General features: G+C 55.2%; 1 protein-coding gene across 2 annotated transcripts in view; it reads left to right on the forward strand.

The window, feature by feature from the left end:
• Nucleotides 1–12,274, forward strand: part of LOC102838176 (WD repeat-containing protein 1-like) — a 44,070-nt gene that overhangs the window by 23,873 nt on the left and 7,923 nt on the right. For both annotated transcript variants that reach the window (XM_006874668.1, XM_006874669.1), the window contains 5 exons: nucleotides 4,828–4,905; nucleotides 5,339–5,419; nucleotides 5,654–5,887; nucleotides 8,180–8,267; nucleotides 10,482–10,638. In XM_006874668.1, the coding sequence (XP_006874730.1) occupies nucleotides 4,828–4,905; nucleotides 5,339–5,419; nucleotides 5,654–5,887; nucleotides 8,180–8,267; nucleotides 10,482–10,638 (638 nt within the window). The remainder of the gene's footprint in view (nucleotides 1–4,827; nucleotides 4,906–5,338; nucleotides 5,420–5,653; nucleotides 5,888–8,179; nucleotides 8,268–10,481; nucleotides 10,639–12,274) is intronic.

Below are 12,274 nucleotides of genomic sequence, written 5' to 3' on the forward strand. Positions count from 1 at the left end.
CCTTCCTAGATCCTCCACACTCAGGATCTGGAGAGCTTCCGCTTGGTTTCTGTTTCCTGTCTGTATCCTTACTCATGACAAGGCAGGAAGTAGCCATCCCTAATCTCCCAGTATCCCTAGTGGCGCTCGTCTGTGGTCATGCGCGCGCTTTGTCCTGGTGGGCCCTGAGTGGATTCCCCTCATCCTCTGCCCCCTCGTCCCCTCACCAATCTGCTCATGGCAAGCCCAGCCCAGCAAAGGGTGAGCGTCCCAGCCAAGATCACGTGAGAGGATGAGGCCCCCATGACGAGTCCTTTGTGACAGTGTGCTATTCCTGGGACAGATCCTGTCGAAGGGAGGGTCCTCACTGTTTCTTACTAAGTGAGGTGAAGGGGTAACACCTCCCAGGGAAGGCGAGGAGGAAGTGGGGGAACCGAATGGAGGCACTCACATTTTAGTTCACAGCGTAAGCCCATCTTTGGAGGTTCCATGAGGACGGGGTTAAGCAGGTACAGACCCTAACCGGGGGCTGCCAAACCTGACTCATGGGGTCTCCCTGTGTGCCGCCAGAGCAGTGTCCTCTCAGAAATACATCATCAGACTAGCTTTTGAGGCACCTTTGGGTGGGTCATGGCTGTGTGGAGACCTGGAGGGAGGACTGGGGGGCTCCCAGCAAGTTGTCCCATGGGAGAGACACGTTCCTGCCAGGGGAGACCCAGTGAGACGGGCCAGGGCTGGTGGCACACAGAGGGCCCCAGAGCGCCCCATGTGTTCCCCTTCCTGTGCCCCGCCCCGCCTCCTGGGGAAGGGCTATTTTTAGCCTACTGCTTTTGGTTAATGGGCTGTGGCTTTTCCTTCACATGGTTATTTCAGGCCAGACATCAGTCTCCTGCTCATTCCAGCTCTTGGCTCAGTTGCAGGAAAAGTTGACAAGGGTTAGCTGAGTTCACAGGCTGGCTGGGGTTCACATAGCTCCGGGCTCAGGGGCCTGAGAGCACCTCATCCTGGGAGCAGTCAAGCCCACAAGGACCAGCAGCGTCAGTCACTGTTGGGCTCGGGCGGGGGTTCCCTGTTGTAGTGTTGAATGTCTGGTTAGGCTTCTGAGGAGGCTGACCTCACGTCTGACCAGGGCGTGCAGTCGGGGAACAGCTGGAGTTCCGACCTCAGGGGACCAGGAAATTGCAGTTGGAACTGACTGGCAGCTTTAATGATGATAGACTTCTCAGGCACAGCAGAGGAGAAAGTCGCACACGTGCACCCCAACCCCAGGGCTGCCATCTCTGCTCAGGAAGGCTGGCCGGCCCTTGTTGGCTCAGAGTGGCTGGGGTGAGGGTGTCCAGGAGAGGATGGGGGCTGAGAGGAGACAGGAGCCAGATGAGGACAAGGAGTGGTCTTCAATGCGGTGGTGTGGCCAGATGTCTGGAAGTGGATGTTTGTAAGCCCCAACCCAATTCTTGAAGTCAGTTTCCACTCAGCCACACTGCAGGACAGAATACAGCTGGTGGGTTCCAATGCCCACCTTCCGGTGCACCGCTGGGCACCTTCACCACTGTGCCACCAGGGTTTCTTGTGAAATCTTTTGGTGGCTTTTTAAGACCCAGATTTCCCTCTTTGGACCTATTTTCCTCTCCTGGAAGAGGGGGTTGTGGGGCCCAGTCTTTCCTGAGTAGGAGTTTTCGAGGGTTAAAAGGGAAGTCATCGGGGAGGGCTTGGTGTCTGAGGTAGCCCTCTGACTGTGGGTGTGTTGGGGAACAGGTAGCAGGCAGCCTGTGGAGTTAGAGATCTGACCCTGGGCTGGTTCCCTGCCAGGTATGGAGCTCAGGAGAAACTGGACACCTGTTACTAGCTCCTGTTACGCGGCCCTGTGGGCTGGCCGGGAGGCCCTCTCTGGCAGAGCAGTGGCTTGAGGAGGCTCTGGGAAAGAAATAATGGGAGGTAGCATTGTGGAGGTTTGAGGCTACCTGGGAATCCCCATCCCTCCAGCTCCAAATCTGTAGTGACCTTGGAAGATACAGAGGGGGGAATCTTTAAATACAGAAAAGCTCCAGCAGCCCCGTAAAGTCCCAAAAGAAGCTAAAACCGTAGAAACTAGCCGTGCTTAGTGGGCCCTGGTCAACGCTGACTACCACAGAGGCCGTGTGTGTGACCCCAGCCCCTGCTCGGACCACCTGTGTGTCGGCAGGTCTCAGCCCACCACTAGGCTCTGGCCGCTGCTGTTGCGCAGACCCTACAGCTAGCGTTAAAACAGACGATGAGTCAGCCCGACGCAGACATCCCAACTCCTGCCACTGCTTTGTGTGGGTATGGTGGGAGTGTTGGTGATTCTGGGAGATTCTGACTCCTAGTGACACCCCAGGGAGCACCCATAGGAACTGCCCCTAGGTTGTCCTAGGTTGTGCTCCTGCCAGAGGCAGCAAGTCGCCATGGTTTTCCTCCCGTGGAGCAGTTGGCGGGTTCAAACTGTAGCCTTGGGCCTAAGCCCCGCACGCCCAGGGGCTCCCTTCCATGATTGTGGTGAGCTCTGAGAGGAGGCAGGAAGGACAGGTGGCCATTGAGGAAGGCGCTTCCCCACCTCATTGTACCTAGCTCCAGCCCTGCACCGTGTCCAGGGTCAGCTGGAGGTCAGACTTCTGCTGTCCCATGGAGTTTCCATTGTCTCATTTTGGGAAGTACAGCCCCAGGTCTTTCTCCTAGTCTGTCTCCATCTGGACGCTCCTGTGAAACCTGATTAGCATCAAAGCAAACCATAGGCCTCTGCTGACAGGTCTTCCCTCAGAGAAGGCAAGAATGCCCCCCACCTCACCCCCATCCACTGCCTCCAGTCTTGCTAGGTGTCGTCGAGTCGGTTCTGACTCACAGCGACCCTGTGCGCAACAGAATGAAGTGCTGCGTGGTCCTGAGCCATGCTTACAGTTGGTGTTAGGTTTGAGGCCAGTGTTGCTGCCCTGTGGCAGGCCTTCTCATTGAGGGTCTTCCTGCTTTTCACTGACTCTCTGTTTTACCAAGCAGGATGTCCTTCCCTAGGGACTGATACTATACCCAAATTACTAGAGATGGTGTTGCCATCCTCAGTTCTAAGGAGTACTTTGGCTGTGCTTGTGAGTAAGATAGATTTGTTTATTCATCTGGCAGTCCACGATACTTTCAGTGTTCTTTGGTAACATCTCAAGATTGATTCTTCTACGTCACTGTCCAACTTCATATAAGGTAATTGAAAATACCATGGCTTGGGTCAGGCACGCCTTAGTCCTTAAACTGACATCTTTGCTCTTGAACACTTTAGGAGAGATTTGCCTAATGTAATACGTCCTTTGATTTCTTGACTACTGTTTCCATGCGTGTTGATAGTGGAGCCTTTTCTCCATTTATCATGCTATTTATTGGTCAGGTGTGAAAATTTTTGCTGTCTTTATATTGAGGTGCAGTATGTACTGAAGGCTGTATGTAGTCTTCGATTTTCATCAGTATTTTCAGCCCTCTCTGTTTTCAGCTAGCAAGGTTGTATCATCTGCATATCGCAGGTTGTTAATGAGTCTCTCTCCAATCCTGATGCCACGTTCTTCTTCATAGAACCCAGTGTCTCGGATTATTTGATCAGCACTGATTTGAATGAGTTTGTTGAAGGATAGAACCCTGGTAAACACCTATTCTGATTTTAACGCATTCAGTGTTCCCATGTTCTGTTTAATCAGCTGCCTCTTGGTCTATATACAGGTTCCTCATGAGCACAGTTAGTGTTCTGAAACACTTAATTCCATACAAGGTATGTACTAGGATGCAAACCAGAAGCACTCAATATGACATGTTAGGCCTGTTAACCATGAAATGAAACCAAAGAACGAGATCACATTTCCATCTTAAAATCATCCTTTTTAGATTGGTCCATGGTGTGGAGGGATCTGTGTTCCTGTTTCTGCTGCAGGTCCCCCTGCTCTGGGGTCTGCCTGGCCTGAACTGACTACCCCTGTGAACCGACAGGGACAGAGATGCGTGTGGGTTGAGGGGCGTGCTGTGCTATACAGTTGGCTGTGCAACGTCATGAGGGGGCAGCCCAGGGTTCCTGTTGTCCGTGGGACATGGGCCTGCTGGGTGGGTGACTCTTTGGGGCAAGGGTTCCTTCTGCCTGCTTCTTGGGCTGCAGTCTGGCCTTTGCTGTGAGCAGGCTTGAGTCATGGCCTTGGGAACCACCTCATAGCAGCCCAGGGGACACAGGATTTCTCCTTCCAGACCTGAACTTCATCTGTAAAATGGGTGTGATCCAGCCGCTGGTTTCCCTGGGTGTGGGAGTAGGGGCTGCACTTTGAGTTCAGGTTTTCCTGCCGGAGCTCTCCTCCGACACCTAAGATGTTCAGAGTTGCTCCTTCCAGACCATCAGCTGCTTGCCGGGAGGGAGAGGGCCTGGGGCAGCTTGCAGGCTCAGTCTCTGCTACACATACTTCCTGGCTCCCGTTAAGGTGGCCAGGTCTCAACATCACTCACACCCTCATTTCTGAGGAAGGTCATGACCTTCTTTAAAAAGTCAGTTAGTTGTTCACTCACCAAATGTTCAGCAAGCACCTGCGCTGGGTCCTGGGCCCAGGGGGACATGGGCTGTGTCTGTGTGAGTCCAGGGGCTGGGCACAGGGGCACATGGGTTGTGTCTGTGTGAGTCTGGGTCCTGGGCCCAGAGGGACATGGGTCCTGTCTGTGTGAGCCCGGGGGCTGGGCACAAGCCCATCTAGGGACCAAATGGACTTGATGATCGCTCATGTTTGCAGCGGGCTCTTTATTTCGTAGCGGTCTATCCTGGATTTCAGCATCTCGGCTGTGGCCTCTTGCCCAGGCCGCTAACTTTGCACTTTTCCGCAGGACCATGGCCGCTTTGTCAACTGTGTGAGGTTCTCCCCTGATGGCAACAGGTTTGCCACCGCCAGTGCGGACGGCCAGGTGAGGCGCCCCTCTGTGTCCCAGAAAGTGGGGTTGGGGGGTGAGAGGGCTGCCGTCCTTCTGGTCTGTGAGACATGCCACCTATCCTATACGCAGCTTAGAAACCTCACTTCCTTACAGGCGGGGCTCCAGACACATCTGTGTCTTTAAACAGAACTCTGGAACTCAGTCTGGTTGTTAAGTAGAGTCGGTTACGACTCATAGAGACCCCCTGTATAGGGTTTCCAAGGAGCGGCTAATGGGTTTGAACTGTCAGCCTTGGCTGTTAGCAGTCCAGTGCTGATCCTACAGTGCCACACCAGGGCTCTATCTGGTAGCATTGTTTGATTCTTACTCTTAGAGAAATAGTAGATCTGAACCCGGTCTGAATTCAGGTTCTCAGTGCTGAGGGCATTCACACACACGATCCATCTGTGCCTTTATTTCCTCAAAGATCTACATCTATGACGGGAAGACGGGAGAGAAAGTGTGCGCCCTGGGAGGAAGCAAGGCTCATGATGGCGGGATTTACGCGGTGAGTATGTATCTGCGTTTCAGGGCTTTGTAAGCACAGTATGTGATCTAGATGTTTGCTGTCGTCGGAGCTTATTTTGAAGGTCGACTTGGAAGCGAGGAGTTAAAATTAAGGGGCGGTGGTGCCTAGCTCAGTTTTGCACAGAAGCGGGTGATGCGGTCACGGGAGGCCTGGCCTCCGGCCCTTTCCCTCCAGAAATGCTCTGACCCGGGCCACACCATTGTGTCCTAACAGATTAGCTGGAGTCCTGATAGTACCCACCTGCTTTCTGCCTCCGGAGACAAGACATCCAAGATCTGGGATGTCAACGCGAATTCCATTGTCAACACGTTTACCATGGGCTCCAACGTCCTAGACCAGCAACTGGGCTGCTTGTGGCAGAAGGACTACCTGCTCAGCATCTCACTGTCTGGGTACATCAACTACCTGGACAAGAACAACCCCAGCAAGCCCCTGCGGGTCATCAAGGTAAGGAGGGATACGGGGGGAGATAGTGGCTAAGAAGTGGGTGATCCTTTGTGGAAGAACGGGAAGGTATGGCCAAAGCTGAGGCAAACTAGTGACCAGAGTTCGGATCCCCGTGGCTCCTGTTCAGAACCAGGGCTTTGGGGAGTGGTCTCCCTGTAGGAATCATGGGTAGTCCCAAAATACGACCATGACCCTGTGGTCATGTGAGACAAGGTGGGAAGGTGTGGGGTTTGTCACGTTGAGGGTAAGGAGAAGGGAGAGGATCCAGTGTCCGGGGTCCTTCATCTGAGTCTGGGCCGTGGACAGTGAATGCTTGCCTGATGGAACAGAGGAGAAACATGGGAGGGGCAGCTGGGTGAGCAGAAACGAACCCCCTCAACTAGTTTGTCAGGACCTTGCATGCCGGCCCGGGACTTGGGCAGTAATGAGGAGGGGGTGGTTGAGGGGCTGACTCGGGCATTTGCTCTGCAAATGGGGAAGTGGTTCGCGTGCTCCGAGACCTCTGCCCCAAGTCCAGCTCTAGCATTGCCACCTGTTTCAGATGCTCCTGTGCCAGGAGCTGGTGGGCACTGCTGTGTCAGAGCAGGACCTCGGATCGGGCCCACACCCCGTGGCCTCCCATGCCTCTGGGTCACGATTCCTAGGGCAGTAGCCTCCACTGTGCACGACCTTCTCATGCCCTTGAGGCCCCTCCGTGTGGTAGTGGGGTCAAGCAGACAGACCCCTGGGGAGGATGCTGTCAGGGCACTCTAGTCACCAGACCGCGTGTGTGTCAGATCCCAGAGGGTTTTCTGTGACGGGGTTTCTGGGAGGCACATCGCCAGGTCTTTCCCTTGAGGCCCCTCCAGCGTCTCGGTTAGCAGCCAGGTGATCTCCGTGGGCTCCAGTAGTAGGTGTCAGGGTCACGTAGCTGGTGCCCTAGTGCCTGTCACACAGCTTACTTACGGGTGAGCCTGCCCAGGTTCCCTTGGGTCCCAGTGTGAAGACTCACCCTTCTCCACCTCCTGCTCTGGGGTGCTGGTGGTTCCTGGGCGCTGCCCGGAAACAACAGAACTCGGTTTTCACACTGTGGGGAGTCTGGATGGCCAGAATCAGGGCATCTGCAAGGCCGAAAGGAGCCCTATGGCGCAGCAGTTAGTGTTTGGCTGCTCATCGAAAAGTCAGTGGTTCAGACCCACCAGCTGCTCTACAGGTGAAGGACAAGCAGTCAGCTTCCGTAACGAGGACGGTTGTGGAAATCTCGGGGTGCTCTGCTCTGCCCTGCTGGCTCACTGAGTCGGAACCGACTCTGGCAGTGGGTTTGGTGTGGGGTCCTTTCTGGTATCTCCCAGCACCGGGTGCCCCTTGTGCTGCCTCATTCCAGTCGGTCTGTCTGTCTGTCTGTCTATCAGTTGTCAGTTGGCTCAGGGCCCACCCCAGCAATACATGGTGGTCTCCTAGAGATCCGTAGCTTCATCACATTATCTGCAGAGACCTCCCTCTTTTCCCGCCTGCTCGGGACCATCCACAGGATCCCACTGTTAGGATGTGACTGGACCATCACCCTGTACTGGGGTGAGGAGCCTGGTCAGAGTCCGTCACGTGTGCCCTGGGAGACTTCTGCCCACAGGCCCGGCCCTGGGCACTGCTGCATCAGGCGGCTCCAGGAGTCTCTGGGGGTGTTCTGTTGTCAGGAGTAAAGCTGAGCTCGGGCTGCCGGAGTTTCAGTGTTGGGGGCCATGTGAGTGAGCCTGGGAGAGTCGTTCCCAGTGGGCTGGAGCCCCACCTGTCCACCCGCCCGCATGTCTGAGGTGCCAGGTGACTGATGGCGGCTGAAGCCACTGTCCTGTTCACTCTCTAGTAGTTCTGGGACCAGGACGAGGGCCCTGGTGTCAGGACAGAACAGCTCAGTTCTCCCTGAGGTCTGCGGGTGCCTCTCTAGAAGAGACACCAGACAGGGAATGATGAGCGAGAGTCTAGGAAGGAGCGGAGGGGGAGATGGGGCTGCAGGTTACACACCACCACAGAGGGAATGGGCTTGGACCTGGAGTCAGAGGTCAGATGAGAACCAGACCAGAAGAACAGACTTCTGCTGTGAAAAGCCCTCACTGCTGTCCTCCCCTGGGTGCCCAGCCTGTTCCAGGCAACAGCCAGTGGTGGGACTTTTCAGATGATGAGCTGAACCCAGCCTGGGGGCCGTGTCTTCAGGGAGGTGAATGGGGGCTGTGGGCCAGGTCTCGGCACACACACACCATCAGCCACGTGTCTCTCTCGCCTGTCCTCCGCTTACCACCCTGTCTGTCCCCTCTGCAGGGTCACAGTAAGTCAATCCAGTGTCTGGCGGTGCACAAAAACGGCGGCAAGTCCTACATCTACTCCGGGAGCCACGATGGGCACATAAATATCCTTTGACTCAGCGCTGGCCCTAGGGCCACCAGCAGGGGAGGGGCAACGTCCTGTCCCTGTGTGCTGAAGGTGTCTGCCCTGCCGCTCTGTCCTGGGAGGAGGGGGGCGTCGGCTGAGAAGAGCCCAGCTGTGGTCCCCAGTGACTGACGTCGTCTCTGACCTTGAACTGCTTCTCCCTGTGAAGGAGAGCTGGCACCTCTGTGTGAGCGGTAGAGCAAAGGAGCGAGAGCTCACATTCAGAAGGACGTGTTTATAGAAACGAAAGACTGAAGCTCAGACAGCCACAAAGCCAGCCCTCTAATCCCAACTCCGAGGGTCCACCCGCTGCCTGAGGGACGCCAGAGCCGCCTTTGGCACAGGGCTCTTACTCGTTGGAGCTCAAGCTTCCAGCCGGTTCAGAGAAGTAAAGTAGTGGCCGTCGTAAGCAAGGGCTGCATACAGGCTGCATAGCTGTCCACTCAGCTCCCCGAAAGAATGGACAGTGACCCCCTCCTCCTTCCCCCGTGGCTCGTGAGACTTTGAGGAGGAAGGACAGTTAGGAGAGCAGCAGGCATCCACACTGGTGGAGTTGACCACCGTCTCTGAGCAGACACAATTATTACCCACTTGGAGCAAAATACCACCGGAAATAGATTCGGTTGTGTGTATAACACGTGTTGTTGTTAGATGCCACCGAGTCGGTTCCGAGTCATAGTGACCCTGTGTAGGGTTTCCGAGGAAGTAGCTGATGGATTTGAACTGCCGACCTTGTGGTTTACAGTCCAGTGTTTACCCTACAGCACCCCACCAGGAGTGTGACACGTGCAGGCCAGCAATCCCAGCACCGTCTGCACGGTTCAGAACCCTGGTTGGTGAGAACGAGTGGTCAGTTACTGAAGTGTCCCCCTTACTCATGGGGTGCCTGCACAAACCACTCAGAGAAACATGAGTGTGGGCCAGTCCCTGGGGTCATGGGCCAACAGGTCACCTGCTGCTGTTCACAGGGCTTCAACATCCATTTCTGGGAAGAGCAGAGAGATGGCTAGGTGTGAAACAACAGGGAGCCCATGTCTGGCTTCCTCTGGCTTCACAAGGAGATTCCTGAGGCGGAGGTCAGAAATGTCTGCACCGTATTCTGACACTACCCATGCCTCCCACAGCATCCCTGTTTCTCTGCTGGGTTTAATAATCTGTTAAAATGACCACACAGAACTCCAAGATAATATTCATAATCATGGAGTCCCAGTGCAGCACTGTAGGGTAAGCACTGAACTGTAAACCACAAGGTCTGCTAGCACTTCAAGCCCACCAGCTGCTCCTCGCAAACCCTGCACAGGGTTACTATGAGTTGGCTCCACACAGCGACAGTGGGGTTTATTAGGGAAGTAACCGGGGTAGCACTCGGGATCGGAAACAGCTCGGGGTGCGGCAGCTCACCAGTCAGGAACACTTCTTGTCTGTCGTACCGCAGGCACGCCTCACTCTTGTCTTCAGCCTCAGCCACGTGGACCCTTGGCATCTGCCCTGCTCGGGCAAAGCTCTGCACGTTCTGCAAGCCAGCCCCCTGCCTGTAGGCACTGAGGTGTACTCCATCCGTGGGCAGGATGCCCGCAGCTGCTGCCTGTCTGCCTCTACTTCTGCTACCAGCAGTGTTCCAAGTAGGGGTCTCACACTCTGCTCTACTTTCTTGGTGGCACTTGGTTCGTCTGTTTCTGAGATGGTTCCTTTTTAGACCCAGTGGGATGGCAAAAACTAACCAGGCCTGCTGTTAAGATTCCCGTGAACCCTATCTGCATGACCTCACACAGTCATTTGGTGGGAGTTAGGGAGGCTTTGCATAGAAAAGCCACATCGAGTCAATTCGCAGTGCCGCTCCACGCTAGCTCTCTTACACAGCCTCCTGATGAAAGTGGCTTTTCTGTGTCCACCTGGCCTAAAAGCAGGGCCTGTGGACCCCAGAGTGGAAGGTTGCTCCACGGTCATCTGTTTGCACAGTTCCACGTGGCTCCTGGAGTTGTGTGACTACCGAGGAGACCGAGAACGTGGTGTGAGCCCGGGTGACTGCAGGCACACCGGCACTGCTGAGGAGCAGCCCTCGGCCCATGCCCTGTTCCCAGCATGCTGTTCTTTAGCCGCTGCCCGGGAGCACAGCCTTGGTCATGCCCTCATGAGAGGAGAGGCCTCGGTACCACAGCGTCAATAGGTCCTTTTCCTTAACCCCTCGCCCCACATTACTGGGATTCCGAGACGGGGGAGAATGACTCCTTCGCTGGAAAAGGCCACACGAACCAAGTATCCAGGATGGCCGTGGATGAAGCTGGTCAGCTGGTCAGCTGCAGCATGGACGACACCGTGCGATACACCAACCTCACGCTGCGGGACTACAGGTGAGCCTGCCCGCCTGCTGCTGCTCTTGGTTTCTCCGCTCATAAAGGAAGGTGGCCTCCAGGGAGCCTGCATATCTTGGGACTGCGGCCCAACAGGCCGGGGCCTCACAGCCTCTGAGCCTGGGCTCCGTGTCAGGTTACCCCGTCTTTCTCACGGACTGAAAGTCGATGTTTTGTCAGGTTTTGCTTTGGAGCCTGTGGTTGACAGGTCTTACAGCTAGGACAGGAACCCCCAAAATCAGACACGCTCCATTGTGTAGGCTCTGCCTCCTAGCAACCCCCTGGAGCAGCATAGATGTGCTCCAGAGGGCGCCCAGGCTGTGGTCTTTACGGAAGCAGACAGCCACATCTTTGTCCCAGAGTCGGAGGTGGGTTTGAACCACCTGCTAGGCTGATAACTATGACCAAATAACTTACAGGTTCGCCACAGCAAACTCTCACAGGGGAGCATGAGGGGAAACAGTCCTGTGTCCAGACATGGGGGCTCCAGCTTGCAGACCTGACGTGCTGAGCCCCCTCACACACACCACACACTGTACTAACCACAGTCCACACCCGCACCCCATCTACCCACAAACACACACAGACACATATATACACACCCCACCCACTTACCTAACTCAAGACATCCCACACCCACACCGCACCCACCCATAAACACAGACATATACACACCCCATGCAGTTACACATAACACCTACAAGCACACGCACACACATCCCCCAGGTTTCGTGCACAGATCTCTGTCCTGGTCGGCAGCGGCCTGTCTCACTTCGGAGATGGGACCACTGCTGGGCTCGTGGCAGACACGTTTACTACACGGGGCTTGTTAACCCCATGGGAACGCTGCGTCTAAGAGTGACTCATTCACTCTGAGAAGTGACAGAGCCTGCTGGGGACCCAGATGTCCAGGCCATGGTCTCTCTTCTGCCTTATAGTGGTCACCCAGTCAGGAAGCTTGTAGAACTCCACACTCAGCCCAGTTATCACGGAGATTCCCTCCGTTCAGTTTTCAGGAAGTGTGTGTGTGCCTGTGCGCAGATGCTCTCAGCATGTGTTTTCAGAGTAATCGAGCTAATCAGGACAGGAGAACACCGGGTTCTCATCCTGTGTGTGTGTGCGTGTGTGCGTGCATGTGCATGTGTGCAGATGCTCTCAGCGTGTTTTCAGAGCAGTCGATGAGTTGGCCAGGACAGGAGAACACCGGGTTCTGTGTGTGTGTGTGTGTGTGTGCGCAGATGCTCCCAGCATGTGTTTTCAGAGCAGTCGATGAGTTAACCAGGACAGGAGAACACCGGGTTCTGTGTGTGTGTGTGTGTGTGTGCGTGTGTGTGTGCGCGCGCAGATGCTCCCAGCATGTGTTTTCAGAGCAGTCGATGAGTTAACCAGGACAGAAGAACACCGGGTTTTGTGTGTGTGCGTGTGCGTGTGTGTGTGCGAGCGCGCGCGCGCGCAGATGCTCCCAGCATGTGTTTTCAGAGCAGTCAATGAGTTAGCCAGGACAGGAGAACACCGGGTTCTGTGTGTGTGTGTGCGCAGATGCTCCCAACATGTGTTTTCAGAGCAGTCGATGAGTTAACCAGGACAGGAGAACACCGGGTTCTGTGTGTGTGTGTGTGTGTGTGTGTGTGTGTGT

This window comes from Chrysochloris asiatica, unplaced genomic scaffold, assembly GCF_000296735.1.
Source record: "Chrysochloris asiatica unplaced genomic scaffold, ChrAsi1.0 scaffold00292, whole genome shotgun sequence".
Classification (NCBI taxonomy): domain Eukaryota; kingdom Metazoa; phylum Chordata; class Mammalia; order Afrosoricida; family Chrysochloridae; genus Chrysochloris; species Chrysochloris asiatica.